General features: G+C 34.1%; 2 protein-coding genes across 13 annotated transcripts in view; one reads left to right on the top strand and one right to left on the bottom strand.

The window, feature by feature from the left end:
- Window positions 1-14521, top strand: part of cpx (synaptic transmission protein complexin) — a 29026-nt gene extending 14505 nt beyond the window's left edge. For 4 of the 11 annotated variants that reach the window (XM_089256396.1, XM_089256395.1, XM_089256394.1 and 1 more), the window contains 3 exons: window positions 5866-6023; window positions 6464-6596; window positions 8735-8846. In XM_089256396.1, coding sequence (XP_089112522.1) covers window positions 5866-6023; window positions 6464-6596; window positions 8735-8808 — 365 coding nt within the window. In that variant the 3' untranslated portion in view covers window positions 8809-8846. Of the gene's footprint in view, window positions 1-2287; window positions 2767-2918; window positions 2980-5856; window positions 6024-6463; window positions 6597-8734; window positions 8847-13988 lie in introns of those variants that run through there. The other 7 variants (XM_089256397.1, XM_089256404.1, XM_089256402.1 and 4 more) reach the window with 6 other exon arrangements.
- Nepl11 (Neprilysin-like 11) lies at window positions 3097-5398 on the bottom strand. Of its 2 annotated transcripts, XM_030387482.2 has the most exons (3): window positions 5259-5397; window positions 4257-5201; window positions 3097-4125 (listed from the first exon to the last, which is right to left on the bottom strand). In XM_030387482.2, exons 1-3 carry the CDS (start codon window positions 5320-5322, stop codon window positions 3215-3217), a joined length of 1920 nt encoding a protein of 639 aa, XP_030243342.1. In that variant the 5' UTR covers window positions 5323-5397; the 3' UTR covers window positions 3097-3214. The 2 variants fall into 2 exon arrangements, with proteins under 2 accessions (XP_030243342.1, XP_017968147.1); XM_018112658.3 differs by having other exon boundaries at window positions 4257-5398.
- Window positions 14522-17970: the final 3449 nt, after the last annotated feature.

The following is a 17970-nucleotide window of genomic DNA, read 5'->3' as shown; positions in this document are numbered from 1 at the left end:
GCGCTTCCTTTAGCTTTCTTTTAGCACTTACTTCTCATTTTTGTGGATGTGGGAGTGCGTATGTGTGCTGCCAATAAGGATGGAAATGGAACTCTAATGTACTATTCCCCTAGCATGCGCGTATTAAGTCGCATAAATGTCACCAGTTCGCAGTCATCCTCATAAACTCATCCATATATAGATGCCTCAGCAAAGCCTAAGACAATTCCAAGGGGCCACCCCCACTGTCCCATTCATCCGCCTATCCACTCCCTCTCTGACGCCTGACGTGTTGGTATTCAAAATAGCATTCAAAGCAATAAAACGCAGCGAGTGTCTTACTTATCCGGTCTTTGGATCGTATATCAGACTTATGGGACCACAACACTTAAGCAGAATCTAAAAAAGGATGATATAGGGAGAGAGAGAGAGAGAGAGATAGAGAGAGAGAGAGAGAGAGAGAAGGTATAGAGCAAGAGAAAAAGAGCTTGGCCGCAGGGCTAGGTATTAAGTACCCTCATTACGGCTAGGACACGCAGTGCAGAGGTAAAGCTTTTTAAGGGAAAAAGAAGCAATTTAAAGAACAAAATTTTGCCAAGAACAAGCAATTCGCATACCCAGTATTAAATGCAAAGAGATTTCTTAAAATATAAAATAAAAAGGTGGACCTGACACGCTGCACCCAAATTGAAAACTTCCCAGGGGTCGTTTTTATATATATTGGTTATTTTGTTTATTTCGTTTATTTTGCAATGGAACCCATTGGCTATCGGCCTGGACCATCTATATATAAGTCAATATATAAGTATATATATATATATATATATATATACTATATATATATATATATATATATATATATATATATATATATATATATATATATACTTATATATATATATATATATATGTATATTGAAAAAAAGCTGATGAAAATGAAGAAAGGCTGGCTGACCAGGAGAAAATTGAAGCTACAAGCGCTGTTAATTATGCTGTCATGATAATTATATTACAATAGGCTTGATTAGTTTTTAATTGAGTTGCGACGAGTTACGAACAACTTCAAACATAAGAGAAAGAAAGAGTGAGAGAGTGCATACATAAAAGACACTCAAAGAAAATATGAATGAGTTTAGAAGCTTAAATGGAAAATAAACTTTGTTATCCAATATTGTGAGCGAATTGACAAGTTTAAGAAGCTTTTTCGATTTAAAATCATTATTATTATTGAAATAAATATTTGGAGATTCGATTCGCATTTTGCGTAAAGTACATATACTGGTATATATACATATATATGAGGAGGTGCTCCCAAGAGTCAGCTGCAGCCATAAATAAAAGAGGGACGTAGAATGACAGTAGGAGCTGCTGGCGAGTGACTGAAAGCGTAAGATGGCATAAAAGGAAGTTCATAAAGTTCATAAAGCAAATTACAAAAGTCTCATAAAAGCGCAACAAACGTAGAGCGGTTGGTTGGAGTCAGGGCGATGTTGAACTAAGGGTTGATTCGACGTACATACATATGTGGGCTGCTCAGCTCAAAACAATTTGACACCATTTTGCTTGAGCAGGGGTCAATCAATTTTTATTATAAAATACATTGGAACTGATTTAAAAAAACAATAAATGAACGTCTACAGAAATCAATGCGAATACCCTACAATAAAAGTAAGAAAAAGTTAATTCACGATGCTATTCAGCAAATTGATGACTATAAATTCAATTTAATGTGCGTTGCCTTTAGCAGCAGCAACAACAGCAGCAGCGGCAGCAGCAGCATCAGCAGCAGCATCAGCATCAGCAGAGGCATGCACCGGCCGAGGCAGCGCTGTCAGCGCAGCAGTAGGAATATATGGTCAACCGCTAGCAGCTAACCCCTATGGTAGCTAGGAAAAAGCGCTCAAGAGCAACGCGTGGGAATTTTCTATTGCGTTTGCGCCGTCACATCGGAGGCTGTGCAAATAGTGCCGTAAACGTCGGCAACGCTGCCCGAGTGCGACAACAATAATTAGAGCGAGACTACGAAGATAGATTCTGCTGCTGCTTCTTTTACCAGAAGCAATGCCTCAGCCATATTCAAAGCCAAAGCTTAACCTGCGCAGGCGCTGCACAACGCACAGTTAACAGTTAACAAAGTCAACCCCAAACACTTGGGTCAAAGACGATATGGTCCAGCGCTGCGACTGCGGCAACGACTGCGGCAACGACTGCGACAGCGACTGCGACTGCGACAGCGACTGCGACAGTGGCGTTTTGGCATAAAAAGCCCAGCAACTGTTGGACTGACTCCTACTCCATCTTTGCACTTCTGCGACTAAAGTTCACTCACGTAGCCACGCTGTTGATGTAACCGAGTGCGTCGCCGCTCAAAAGTCGGCAACAGCCAAGTTCAATTTTTGTGCATTCAGTTCGTGTGCGCTCGTGGCCGGGTACGCAGTTTGTTTTTCTGTGCCGCTGTGCGAGCAAATCGATTTGATAGATATGGAAACGGGCACACGCACCACAGCAGACGATGCCAAAGCCGACTGGGCACGAAGCCGAACAAAACGATGGCGAACACGAAGACGAAAGCGCAGCGCCAGTGTGTCACAGTTGCAGCGGACGACTGGGGCCTGGCCACTCTCAGTGTGAAGTGGCAATGCGGCTACGTGCTAACTGGCCAGTCGTAACCACAACGGCAGCGACAGCAGTACCTGCATATAACGTAGTCTCTTATTTTACACAAAAGCCAGCAGCACGGAGAGATAGCATTGGCCTAAAAGCGTCACGAAATCATGAATTTCATTGGTATGGAAACAACAGTTAAACCAATAACAAAAATCCAACAAAAGTATAGAAGAGAATTAACTGTTGTGTGCACTTTAATTTCATTTCTTCGCTCGCTCTCTCTCTCTCTCTTTTTCTCTCTCTAACTATCTATCTATCTAACTAACTCTTTCTCTCTCTCGTTCTCTATGCGTGTTTCGCTGTTTATACTAACACAACTGTACTCTGCTAAATGTAAGTCATACAAATTAACTTTGTTTTACATACATATGTATACATTCGAGCAATTTAAATGCCAGCACACATGTGCTCTTTGACACAAAAATAAGAAACGAACAAAGCAAAAATCAATTGACCTAATCCCCAACAACCCCATGTGCTTGCAATGTTTATTGATTTCCTGTGACAGGAAAAAAAGAAAAAGTTCAAGGTTGACACACTCACATTTATCTGCTTCGATTCAGTTTTGTTATGCACTAACGCTGAGCGCAAGATTTTCAGCGAGGTGGCAGCGCTGAGGCTGCACATAAAGTGCATCGCCAAGGCGGCAGTTGAACGCCTCGCTGAATTCGGGAGTGTTACGCAAGAGCATGTGCTGCAGCTGACGTTTATGCTCCTGCTGTCCTTCTGGGCACTCCATCAGCAGATTGCCAATGAAGTACAGACGCTGCAGCGACAACTGCAGCTTACCTGCAGCCAGCAGCATATTCACTCTGTTCGCTGTAGGCTGCTGATCCAGCCACTCTTTGTAGGTGCTGCCGGCCAGGCGCTGAGCCAGCGTATTCAATAACAGTTCGTGGGCGTTTGTGTCGCTCGCCGTCTTGCTGCAGTTCACAAACTGGGCGAACTGGCGGTCTGAGTCGATGCTGCGCCAAGCCCCGGGTGTGCGACTACTGCTGCCGGCGGCCACCAGATGACGTGCAAAGCGTTCCGCAAGAAGCACATAGACAAGCGGCGTTGTCAAGCTCTGGTGCTGCTGTTTTGGCAACAATCCATAAATGGTCTCAAAACCTCGCGCATATTGGCGAAGCAGCAGTGTAGCTGGTGAAGGCGGCGGTCGCTTGTGTTGGAAGCGCCGCAGTTTCTCCATATTCCGATAGAAGTTTCGACGACCAAGCTGCAGGTCCTGGTAGGCAGCATCTAAGAACTCATCTCCATTGAGCATTATGTGCATCACCTGGCTCAGAAATCGCTTTGAAGACTGCTCGGAGATCTCGTCTATCCACACACTGCCGACCAACTGCGCTCTGTAGGCTCCACCAATGTTCGCATACATCTGTGTCAGTTGTACGCGATCCGTGCTCAAGCGCTGCAGCAGGTGCGCATAGACGTCGCCAGCATAGATGTCGGCCAACTGCTGGCATTCGGCGGCTACAATGTCTACAACAACGAAATATAAGCATTAAGAAAGCTAAGTACAACACAGCTGGAGACTACCAAAATTTTAGTTAAGAATTTAACTTTTTTGAGACTAGACTTGCGCTATCTATTAAAACATTAGGTATACATACCTATCAAATAATCAATCCAAATCCAATTAAGCAGTCGATGAATGCTCGTATTCTGCAATAGATGCATATAGTCTACAAGGCGTGGCAGCTGCCTCACAACAATTACGTCCGTGGGCTTTAACGTCTTACCACCGAGCAGGTTGCGAAAATAGGCATCCCAATCAAGGCGAGCCATCGAGAAGTTGCCGAAGGAACTTCGTTTGAAATTCGCATAGCTGAACTGCACCTGATCATCAATACGCTCCGTTTTAATGATATCGCGGCGATTGCGCTCAAGGCTGAGTACCTCGAGCGATACGATATGGGCCCGACTCTGCTCGACGCCAAAGCTCTGAAGCAGCTCGCCCACACGCTGCTCAAACTTGCGCAACGTATGGCGCCTGGTCACATCTGGCTGCAATGTGATCAACCGTTTGTTCGACTGCATGCTGATACGGGACTCGAAGAAATACGGTGCGCCCATCTCATGGAACTGGCTGAGTAGTCCCAACCAACCGAGCCCAGTTTGATTAATATTGCTGGATTCAAGTGCAGGCCAGCCACCGCTGCTTTTGTATAGCTGCGTGGACGTGAGCGAGTCCAGGCTGCGACTGCTTTGGCAGGACTTGTAAAAGTTAAGCAGCTGTTGTTCCATGGCCAGAAGTGGACCGGGATTGTTTAGGCAAAGTAGCTGCTGAAAGCGCAGCTGTTCCTGCTGACGGCGCAGTGTTTGATTCGCGGTGCGTCCGCATACGTAGCCAAAGAAGTCTTGGCAAGGCGAATATGTCGTGTTCAGGAGCTGCTCGAGCTCTTGGCCAAAGCGCAAAACATCCTGCTCCACAATCGATACGCTGTGGCAAGCGCCAACTAGCCACAGTACGCAAAAAAATGGCATTAACATTTCAGCGATCTGCTTGCCACGAGCTATAAATTTCAAATGCTTATGCCAACTAGCTCGCACTGTAACTAACCTTAGACGAATAGAGGCTAGGAGATTGAAAGGTCGCAGCCCATGCAAATTACCGGAAATTGCTAGCAGTTCCACTTCCGCAACAATTTTCTCTTTTTCTGGCACGTCATGCCGCATTCAATGCTGCCGGCCAACTAATCGAATTTTCTATATACCCCAGATAAGCTGTAGACATTAGACATCAACAACACTTAACAAAAAAAAATATTAGTGTCTATGAGACTCAATTCAAATAAAATGTGTGCAGCTTATATAAAAGATAATAAATAAATAATCTAATTTAGAAACAACGAACAGAGAAAGAAAAATTTAAAGAAAGTAAAAACTTTCTGCCCAACATAAATTTCGTAATTAATTACAATTTTACAGAAATTGTTGACTGTTCTTTTGAATTTCAAGGTATATAAACTTTAAATATTTACATTAAAAACAATTGCTGTGTAGAGCTGGTTATCTCTGAATTTGTGTCAAAGTGTCAAGCTAAATTGGTCATGACATATTTTGATTGAAACAGATTGAATACAGAACAGTATTGAATATGTAGACAACGAATGTCTACAGTACCGTAATTATATGATTTAGACTATATATATATATAGTAAAGATTATCTTGCGGTAGGCTAATACTGATTTCAATTGATCTTTGTGCAGGCGCGGTAGGAGGTGATGGCGGCGATGATGGTGACGATAAGGAAAAGGCAGAGGAGGAAGAGAGGGAGCGTCAGGAGGCCATTCGTGAAGCCGAGGAACGGCGCAAGGAGAAACACCGCAAAATGGAAGAGGAGCGCGAGAAAATGAGACAGGACATACGTGATAAGGTAAATATATATACATATATATATATATATATATATATATATATATATATATATATATACATATATATATATATATAGATATATATATAAGTACATTAAAGTCAAGCGCGCTAAGGTAAATATATATACTTATATATATAAGTGCGTTAAAGTATAGCGCGCTACGAGTTTCCTCCTGCAGTTCAAATTGACTCTAGTAGGGAGTCCTTTTTATGAGCGACTCCCTAACGGAGTCAGATTGATTTTCAGAGGACATAGACAACGAAAAAGCGCGAGCAGAAATGTGAATAATAATATACGGTGAATAATAAATGAATAACTGAATCCAATTTAAAGTTGTTAACAAATAAAGCTGTACACGTTCGTTATATTTTTAGTTTCAGGCTAATAAATTACACATAGTTGATCATAAGTATATCTATATATAACCTATCTTGCAGTACAATATCAAGAAAAAGGAAGAAATTGTGGAGGCTGCACCACAGGAGGAGCCCAACCCGTTAATGCGGAAAAAAAAGACACCCGAAGAGCTGGCCGCCGAGGCTGAGCAAGAGGAGCTCGACGATTTTACAAGTAAGTCAGAGAGTGTTCTACTTCCATAGCCATATGCCGTTATGTATGCGTCTATATAGTACTCGTACTCATATGTATCTAGTATATGTATATAACTGGCTCTTTATCTATATTCGCTGTATGCAATATGCAGTGCCTTATGTCGCGGACTACAACTCTCTATCTGTCTATCTCTATCTGTCAGTATTGCTCCTTTTCTTTATATATATATATATATATATATATATATATATATATATATATATATATATATATATATATATATATATATATATAATAAATATCAATTTTTAACAACAAAATCACACTCAGTAGTAGTACTATGTATGTGTGTGTTTATGTGCATATTTGTATCGTTACCTCTTAAAAATTTAAACAGAAGTACCTATAAAACTGTCCATTTATACTTAACTATATCTATCGACTGCTACTACGACTACTGTTTCTATTTTCACCATTATATGTGTGCATCTATCTATATGCTATGTTTCCTGTGCGTAAGATCGTATCGTCTCTTCTTACTATCGCATATAAGCTAATGTAAACTCTCCTCAACTAAACTCTAAATCTATAAATGAATCTAATTTTAAAGCAACGTTTGAAAGAATCTATAAAGTATGCACCGCCATTCGATCTCATTTAACTATTATTTTGAGTTTATTTTTTTTTTTTTTTTTTATTAATTATCAATTTTTTGTTTTAAATTTATTTTTAACGATATGTAACTATGAAAAATATGTGTTGTATTCGAAAAATGGGTTGAAATAATTAAATATTTGACGTTAGTTGTCAATCGAAAGATTGTTTTATTCGTGGGTTATAGTATATTAGACTAAGGTAAGTGCTACAAATGTATTATTATAATTTCTATGTGTTTTAATCTAATTGCAAAGATTTCCATCCATTAAACCTGTCTTATTCGTTATCCTTTTAACTATCTCTGTGACTCTCTCTCTCTCTCTCGCTCTGTTTCCGAATATTTTTTAAAACAATGAAACCTGAGAATCCAATGACAACTTAGTTATAATGTCTACAATGTTTCAAGTATTTCCGCCACAAAACAAAAAAATAAATAAATAAATTAAACAACACACAATTCTAGAAAATCGTCTAGGTTGAGCCTATTTCTAATTGGGGCTTTTTATTTTTAAGGCTAGATAGCTTATTCAATTATACTTCATTAAATTTATCATTTACAAAAAAAATTATTTTGTATGTTAAACAACATAAATTAAGAAATACTCACCAACTGCACTAACTAACTAATAACTTTGTATGATTTCTTTTCAAACTATAAAAACAAACTAACCTCGAAAACAAAAGAAAATATTTCCATTTATCAAAACTAAACACGCATAACAGCCACAAATATATATTAATCAAGCTCGAAGAATATTTCTACTAATTGTTTCTTATGCTAAACTAATGTAATAATAATACCAATATAAAAACGAAAACAGGAGCATAACCAAACTAACTAAACGTTCTTATAAACTTTTCCCTCTTGCAACTGTTTACTCTTTTTCTCTTTTACTCCTTATGTAATGTATGTATTTTACATAATCAAAACACGTCTATGTAAAATATATATAGTGCATATGCTGTCTATGTATGTGTATTTTTCCTACTCTACACCCGCCATTTGAAATCTCACTATCATAAGCTTTGCACACACACGACTTACTGTGACTCTTTCTCTCGTTTTCTATCTGTCTACATCTCTCTACTTGCTAATTATATTAGTACTTACTGTTACATGAATACGTTTATACGAACTGCTTTACTGACCTCAATAAAATTAGTTTGTTTTGGTATTTTCATTTCGCGAGCAAAACAATTATGTTTGATTTTCTAACTGCCGCCCAAACCCCTTTGCCATCACCTGCTACATTGCATTTTGAGTGACGTACCATTTTCATTTAGAACAATTACATATTCTTATATATATTTGGCTACCGTACAGTTATCAGTTGCACTCAAGAACATAACTTTACAAATCGTTGCGCTATGTTAGTTAACATAAGCATATACTCAAAATACATATACATATACCAGTTAAACATACATATAACATTTGTAGTCTACTCTACAAAGTATGCTTATTTATTGCTGTTTCCATACTCAATTTCTTTTTACAGAACTGAAAAATCAAATAGAAACGCAAGTAAATGAGCTAAAAACTCAAATAGAGGGAAAATGTGTCATGCAGTGATATGTCAGTCATCATAAAATATATATATATAAATAATATTCAAAATTAATTCAAATAATAATAACTGAAAGAGTAAAAACGAAACATTTAAATGCAATTGATTTCTAAAACTTGAATTTGTTGATAAAAAAAATAACATAATTATTATGTCACACATATGTTCTTCGTAACTCTGAAATAATACGTTTATTAACTATATATATATATGTATATATAGTATATGTACATATATATATATATATATATATATATATATAAACACAAATTCATGAATCGGAAACAAAAATCAAGCAAAACTATAAAACGCCGTATATATATCGAACAAACTAAAAAAAAACTGCAAAATAATAATGATAATGACTAAAATAATATACAATGTATGAAAAACAGGACGGTGAAATCCTATTGAATTTTAAAAGTAGTTAAAACATGAACTAAATTATGTATAAATGAAATATATAGTAAACGCCTTTAATAATATATTAAAATCACTTTTGCTTCGAAAATAATGTAATATACTCAATGCCCCCAAAACTAAATAAAAAAAAAAAAAAGAAACAAACAAAATAACAGAAACGATATCGATGACATAGTCGTTATCGTAACTAAAACATTACTGCGATTGGTGCGACAGAGACAGAGTCAGAAAACAGTTATAATGGAGAGGTTGCTGAATCATGTCGAACCGTCGAAATAAGTTGCTGAAGAATCTTCTTTTGGACTTCAATGAAACATAATTACATAAACATGCCTCACAATATGTACACGAATCTCCAAGGAAACTGAATACATTCATAACACTTTCGAACTTTTTCTATTGACGATAAATAATTAGATATAATACTTCCAAAGAAGTGAAAATTAAACTTTCCCAAATGTGAACTACAAAATCAACGTTGGTACTCGAACTGTTTGAAGAAATGAGAACAAAATCTTGATGAACCAAACCCAAGATCTCATGATTGTTTTGTTCTTTTGAAAGTCTCCATTAACAGCTGTAACATTTTGTTTCTTTTCTATACAAAACAAATACATTTACACAACAATCTGAGAACATTCTAAGCTATTTGAGATACTTAATGAACATACTGATTGAAGCTTCTAAAATGTAAGTAAAACCAACTCCTATACCTAGAATTAAAACTATACATTAAACATTTTAAAAACTTTCAGTTTCCTTATTAAAACCGATATATATTTATTAAGTTACAAAATTATCAAATAGGACATAATGTATAATAAGCAGAAAAAATATAGAAACTTAGATAAAACTTTATATTGTAGGCATTTAGCCCAGGACAATAGATCTTAAGAAACCACTAGGCAGTTCGAGAGCATAATGCTGTGATACATTTAGCATACATTTTGTCACGTCCCCTCTTAAAAAAGTAATAATAATAATAAATAATAAAAAAAAAAATTGATGCATGATTTAAAGCAAAAACCTAAATATAATCACATACTTAATACATAATATCATAATACATGCAGACAATGCTAACGATTAAAGACGGAAACATATACTATATATATTTTCTATACATATAACTCTGTTGTCTGCTCCGACTCTATAATATTTGGGTCCTAAGGGTAGGTACTTGCGTACATCCCATTCGAAATCCACAAACATATATACAACAAATATATATTTAAATACCACATCTGAATTGTATATAATACGATGTTTCACGCAATACTCTGGTACAGAATTCTATGCATGAATGTACATATGTAAGTCATGCACATATACGAGTCAAGTATATATCAATTATTAAATAATTGTATGTGAACTTATCGTTAATCGATTAATTGGCGATTTAAGACTCGTATACGAGTAAAAATAAACAAATAATAATAACAATATATATATACAATATATATATATATATATATATATATATATATATATATATATATATATATATATGTTTATGTATGTATATACCACACTTTCTCTTCTTTATATGCCCTTTCCAAATCCAACTTAGATCCGTCTTTATGTCTGCCCGTAGAATGCCTTATAGAGATAACCTTAAAAAAACCAAATACAAATCCAAGATTTGACATTTGGAAAGGACATTTCAGCCTCGGGCAACCGAAGCTCGCATTTCACGTTTTGTTTTTAAATTTATGCAATATACTTTATATATATATATACTTTATATATATATATATGTATATATATATATATATACATATATTAATATAAATACATATGAATAAATGTTTTAATCACACTGCATTCTCTATATTTCTCTCTCTTTCTCTGGTGTCTCTTTTCTCTCTCTTTCTCTCTCTCTCTCTCTCTCTTCTTTTGATTTGAAACACTATTTTGAATCTTTAACCTGCGCCACTACTACTACTCTGCCTAAAAATACAACAACAACCACACGAAACAACTACAATCTTCACCACAACATCAACAACAACGACTCGCTGGTTTCTTTCAGACATATGTACTCTCGGTGTTTAAATATATGGTACACCACTCGTATCATCATCTACAACAACAACAACAACAACAACAGCACAACAAGAAAACAAGTACAACAACATCTACAGAAGTTACCTTATGTACAATACTAAATAAACAACCAATCATTATACCACAAAAAAAAAAAACAATAGTTCAAAAGTATCTCTAATCGTTGTGAATATTTTTTTTTTTTTTTGTCCTTCTTTTGTATATCTACACCGACACACACTCCCTCGCACACACTCATATATAGTAATATGCATATAGACAAAGAAATATGTACGGTGTTGTAAATGTTAAAAAGTTATATGTACAGAATCAACAAAAACAGACAAAATATAACATACAAAAACAGAAAAATGTTCAACTTACCTACACAGTCGGAAATACCGTATAGTGAGTAAAGTGTATTCAATACTGAATATATGAGATATATTAACGAACAAGATTTAGTACATAAAAATGAAATGAGTTACAACAGCTTTTGACTAACAGGAAGCTTGTATGTTGTTAAACACTGTTTAGGCATCAACAGTAAAAAATTTCGGAACATGACTTTCAAGTGTAGCTCAACTAGAATTTTTCGTAGTATAACTACATTTGTTCTTTCTATCATAGCCCAACACTGTTTTATACTTATTTTGACATTAAAGCCAACAACTAAATCTTACTCGCTGTCAATCCAAAAAAAAAAAAAAAAAAAAAAAGCAATTCCCTAGTGCCCCTCGCTCGATCACATAATTGAACGATTAAATTGCCATAAAGTGGCTCCTAGATACTATAAAAAAGCTTAAGATATCTTTGACTTCTAAACTATACTCAGAAATTACTACAATTAGTATTAATACGTTTCTTTATTTATGCCCCAACTAAATTTTTCCACTCTTACCGAACCCAAGTCTTATGCTCTTTCCAATTCTTAGCTCTTACAACCAATTTGAAAAAGCTTTCAAAATATAGCAACATGTTCAAATAGATTTTAATAAAGGAAATATATCTTTCTTGCGTTCTTTAAAAACCTATATATGATATTGAAGTTCACTTGTATTGATTACTAAACATTAAAAAAAAAAAAAACAAAACAAAAACAACAACACAAAATTTATACCAATTATATACACAACAAATGAAAATAAAACTTTATATTTAATCATAACGAAAGATTTTAACGTAAATCATTAATGTTGCAAATGTTAAAAATAGTTCAGATGAATTTTTTTTCAGTTTTGACGTTTAATATTACATATAGTTATGACATAAAATATACGTATGTGTATATCGAAAAGTTTATAGCAACCAGATTATTATTGAATATTATTAAATACATATACCCATTTATATATATATATTTCCCACATATATGTATATGTATCTATATATCGCTATATATATATTTGGGTAATGGTGTAACTAAATAGGGAAATGAATTTAAAAAACATAAAAAAAAAAACATCAAACAAAACAAAAATGCAATATAATGTTGAAAATTATACCATTCAAGTCATTATTAGATGTGAAAACAGCTCTATACAAAAAAAAAAAAAAAAAAAAATAGAAAAAAAAATTAAAAGTTAAAACACATAAGAAAACGTTAATAGTTGATTAATTATATTGTTACTTTAAACATTTGAAAAGAAAACAAAATAAATAAAAAAAAAAACAAATGAATAATAAAAACAAGATATATATGTATAATATATACTTATATGAAAAAAACACAAATTATACAATGGTTTTTTTTTTTTTGTGTAACTCTGGGCAAATGTTGTCGAACTCTTTCTCTCTGAGTTTCTCTCTTGTCCCCAATGAACAAGTACCCTCTATCTATTATATTCTCTCTCTCTCTCTTTCTGTCTCCCTCTCTCTTTCTGTCTACGTTTAGCATTCTTGATTTGGCATGAATGTTAGTCTAAATGTTTCTCCATTTACCTTAAATTCCTTATATGTGTGTCTCTTCGTGCCTATCTCTCTCTTACTCTATCAGTCTCTGTCTCTCCATTCCTATACCTCCTTTTACTCTCTATAATTTCCTGTTCCCTTTTTAATTGAAAAAAAAGCGCAGGTGCTATTGTCTATTGTCAATCTTAACTATTCTAATCGCTAAGTATACCTAATTTTTAAAAAAACGTTGTCTAATGGAATGTGCTGCGTTTTCTACTAACTATTAAGCACATATTCGTACCATGCATCTCTGCATCTGCATCTCCATACAGTCTGAGCTGACACTCAGATATATTTGTTGTAAACTAAATCTAAGGCAGAAGGTGAGTTGTGTCTAGTTTAAAAATCTTTATCTCTATATTTTAAATAAACGTGAGTATCAACGTTTTTCTCTTAATTTCCGTTGCATTCTTAAGTCTCATTTATAGTCAGCTCCACAGTAAGGTAGGTAACCCCCAAACATAAAATTAATATAAAGAGCACTAAGCAGACGCAAAAAGAAAAAATTAAAAATTAAAAGAAAAAGAAAAAAAGTAATGAAGAGATTAAGGCAATTTTTCTCTATAATAATTCTGTCTTGTGTGATCTGGGCTGAACAAAAACCAATCAAAAACTGTCAACAAAAACTTTTTCCTTTTGTTATATTTTTCTTTATCTTATGGCATATATTCTTATGTTTAATTATTTTTTTCGTAGACAATTTGACTAACTTGAAGATATTTCTTCAATAAAAATTAATTTCTTTTCAATTTTGTACTTTCAGCGAAATTAAGAAAACGTCTCAGCGATGCTTTTAAGAATTGTCCTCTGAGAAACTTGTTTTGAAACACCAGCCCAGCCCCGATTCCAGAAAAGATGAATTTGCATTGCATAATTTCGGTTTCAAGCTGCAAGCAGACAAATATATATACATATATATAAATATATATGTATATGTATATATATGATCTATTAACATATATATAAATATATATGTATATGTTTATATATGCTCTATTAACATATATACACATACCTATGTTTAGAATTTCGAAAAGTTTATTCATAGTACCATGAAAACCTCCTATTTGCATATACATGTGAAAAAGCGGTTGATATGCATAAATAACTATGTACATCGATCAATATTATATAAATATGAGTACAACATTACGATGTGCCCTTGGAACGCTTAAGCTGCTGCACTTAATTTTAATTAGAGTTCGGTATTGAGCAAATTGCTGACTTGTTTTGGAAGTTCTGTTTATTGATAGAAATACTTGATTTATCGAATAAGTACAACGATAAAGCATTAGACAGAGTAGATCATAGATTTCAGAGCTCGAAATTTCATAAATAACGACATTCGTTAAAAGCAATTAGAGCACATAAACTCAACCAAAATATAAAAAAATCGTCTTTTATATTGTACCGTGTTCTCGGTTTCTAGGATTCGATTTGATTGAGTCATTTCGTTTTTAATGTTTCGATTAGGTTTAATTTAGCTTGTAGACGCTCTAAAATGTTTTCGTTCATTGCCAAAATAATTCATAAGATTTTTAATGTACCTGAAATTCCAAAGATGCTAATGGAAGTCAAAAAAATTAGGTTAAGCTTCCTCAAAATATTTACATAATTTTTCAGATATATATGGGTATATCTTCTATATTTTCAGGAATAGATGCTATTTGAAAAGCATTTCAAGAAATATAAGAAAAAGTATTCAAAACTTCGGTGTGCCGAAGCTGACATATGATTCAAGCCTATGTATATTTAATACGTTATATGATAATGATTAAAAAAGTGGCATATTTTAACTCGGATTTCCTTAAGCTTTTGAGAGGCATGCTAGTGAGATTTTTCACATCAATCATTCAGAAGAGCAACAATCATATCTAAACCCTATAAAATTTCGTGTCTTAATTTAAAAATATTAAAAATGTTATAATAAGGTCAATGAAAGTAAAATAATCATAATAATAAGATACAGAACAGTTTCAAAAATGCAAATGTAGTTAATATCGAATGTAGTGTAAGTATCATATATATATATATATATATATATATATATATATATATATATATATATATATATATATATATATAAAGCGACCGACTGAAATTATTGTTAAAAGTTATATATGTATATATATATAAATATATAACTATATAATAAAATATATATACAACCGATTCAAATAATAAATTAAGATAAAAATAAAAGCGAAATATATTAAAGTTTCTATAACTTAATCAATCAGAAATTTGCGATTCAATATATACAAACATACATATACATACATAAATATATAAATATTGCGATAGTTGAGCAAATCCTAAAAATAATTTGTTACATAGGGTCATTTACAAAATTTTACGATTCTTACAATAGTTTTCAAATAAACACATAAAAATTCATGAAAATTAAAATGAAATCGAAAGGAAGTATACAAAATAAATTAATTAAGATAAATCTGTTATTTACTTTTATAAAAAAAGCAAACGAGTGTTTGCTGGAAATCTATATCTATATCCTGATGCTCGTGAATGTTGAAAATGAAAACTAAACCGAAGACTAGTTCCAAAAAAAATTCTAAAATAAATAAGTAAAGAAAAAAAACTTCAGAGTTATAAAAAAAAGTAAAGATAAAGAAACGAAATAATAATAACCCTAGCGATTATGATACTAATAAATAAATATATTCAGGCATTTTAATAATAATACTTAAGACCCTCGTTCTACATAGGCGCCCATGCATATATATACAAAGGTACATATGCATTACAAATTCGCTGTACTGCATTAAATTGCACTCGATTATATTATACGGCATTAAACTGTACTGCATTTGAATATGTTGTGTTGTATTTACTGTTGAATTGTATTTTAATATATACATATATAGACAGTGTTAATTTCCAATAAAGAGTTTTTAAATGCAACGAATACTCCTGCTTTTCTATTGTTCCTTTATTAACTATTGCAGCCTAATTATCTAGAGTCAGTATTACATACAAAATTCTTGAATACTCTACACTGAGGAGTCGGTGCTTCAAGAGAGTGTGTCCCTCGATATTGATTAAAATTTAAAAAAAATACACATCTGTTCCTGGGTCAATGATCTGTTTCCATGAGGCATTTATCTTGACCCCTTTCGTAAACGTTTTGACTTAGGTCGTGCACAGAAATACATACAAAGTAGGTCGGTCACTAAAAAATTTTAAGATCAAATGTTCTTATCGAATTTGGTTGCAGCCAACTTCTCGCTTAGCCGCTTTCAAAATCGTGTTTAAATTCACTAAAAAATGCAAATTACTTAGTGAACACCCAAAATATAGAAACTTCATAGAATATGATAAAAAATTTACGACTTAATAGTAAACTTTTTATAAGAAATGTGTATAGTTTGTGACTTAATTATAACATCTCAACACTCAAACATAAATATGGCCTGGCCTTAAGCATCCAGAACATTTTTAATGGTATTTGGTATTTGGTAAAACTCTTGGTTTCGAATTTTGTGATGCTGTCATTATGCGAGGTCACCTTGTTTAAAGATCAAATTCCAAAGTGTTTGGAATTTATGAAACTGCCCATCCTGCCTTGACATGGCTGGTCCTGGTTCTGTTCCGGGCTCATCCTTGTGTATTTAACGCCAACAATGAGAGGAAAGGAATTCGATTGGGGGTGGCAGCTGGCTGTTGCACGTACTACAAATCAATATAGAAAGTGCTCACGCTTCTCGCTCCCTTTTACTTCTAGCATATTTGCTTTAATTAAAAAAGTTCAGCAATGTTCCTAAACAATTGATTCCTAAATTGACATCGTTGACATTTTAATGCGTTTAGTTCCGCTTGTCACTTATTGCGAGCTTTATCCGCACTATTAACATACATATTGACTTTGCAGTTAGATTCGAACTTTATGTGCGAGCGCATTTATCTCCGTGCAGAAAGGATATAGGTTTTGTGCGAATGTGTGGATGAATTCCGAACATACATGAGCTGCACATGATGGAACAGAAAGCTTAACTGCTGGGTATATACAAGAAGCAGGGTTATTAAATGATTTTGTTTTTTTTCTTTGCGAGCCCTCCTTATAAATAATGCATCGAATACCTTTTAATTATACAAACAACCAGGGGTCCCCTCCCCAAACACCAATAAATGGACACTTTGCTTTCACCCAAATGTAAAGAATTGTGTTTATTAGACAAAGCAAACGCAAGCAAGCCCCGTGTTGGGGTGTATGTGCTTGTATATTCTGGCTAAAGTTCCCCTTTAATGTAATAGGAAGCAATAAGGGAATGCCCTAATGAAATGCATTGTCAAATGAAATGGTAAAATTGACGATGTCCACTCTTTCCTAAAGTGCCCAACCGCATTAAATCAGCAAACTAACCGCCACTAAATAAACACTCACCCATGCACACACTCACACGTAAGCAGCAAATGTCGGCTGCTGCCAGGATCTAAACTTAAAAGCACTTGTAACAAATTGAAATCATTCATCTTACTTTTCGCATTCATTTGCACTCACATTTACACACGCCCTGCGCACCCACCCTCCCACACACGCACACATAGGTGTACATGTGCCATACCTCGTCGGACACATTAATGTGGGTATTCGAAATTCGCCTGGTCAGCCAATAGCATTAAGTAGTTGGAAGAAAAGCACAGATGCTTTTCTGTGCACAAGTAAACTGGCCTTGTATTTGCTGTTTATTTATAGAGTGGAGCAAAGCCCAAAGATTCTAGCAACA

Source organism: Drosophila navojoa, chromosome 2 (assembly GCF_054131105.1).
Source record: "Drosophila navojoa isolate 15081-1374.11 chromosome 2, UAZ_NAV_1.0, whole genome shotgun sequence".
NCBI classification, from domain to species: domain Eukaryota; kingdom Metazoa; phylum Arthropoda; class Insecta; order Diptera; family Drosophilidae; genus Drosophila; species Drosophila navojoa.
Note: the sequence above shows the minus strand (reverse complement) of the source record. Positions and strands in the feature narration are given on the sequence as shown.

Coding starts and splice junctions, on each gene's coding strand:
- Nepl11 (XM_018112658.3), bottom strand. CDS start 5,322: ATGCGGCATGACGTGCCAGAAAAAGAGAAAATTGTTGCGGAAGTGGAA. Junction 4,126..4,256: donor TTGGATTGATTATTTGATAG/GTATGTATACCT, acceptor TCGTTGTTGTAG/ACATTGTAGCCGCCGAATGC.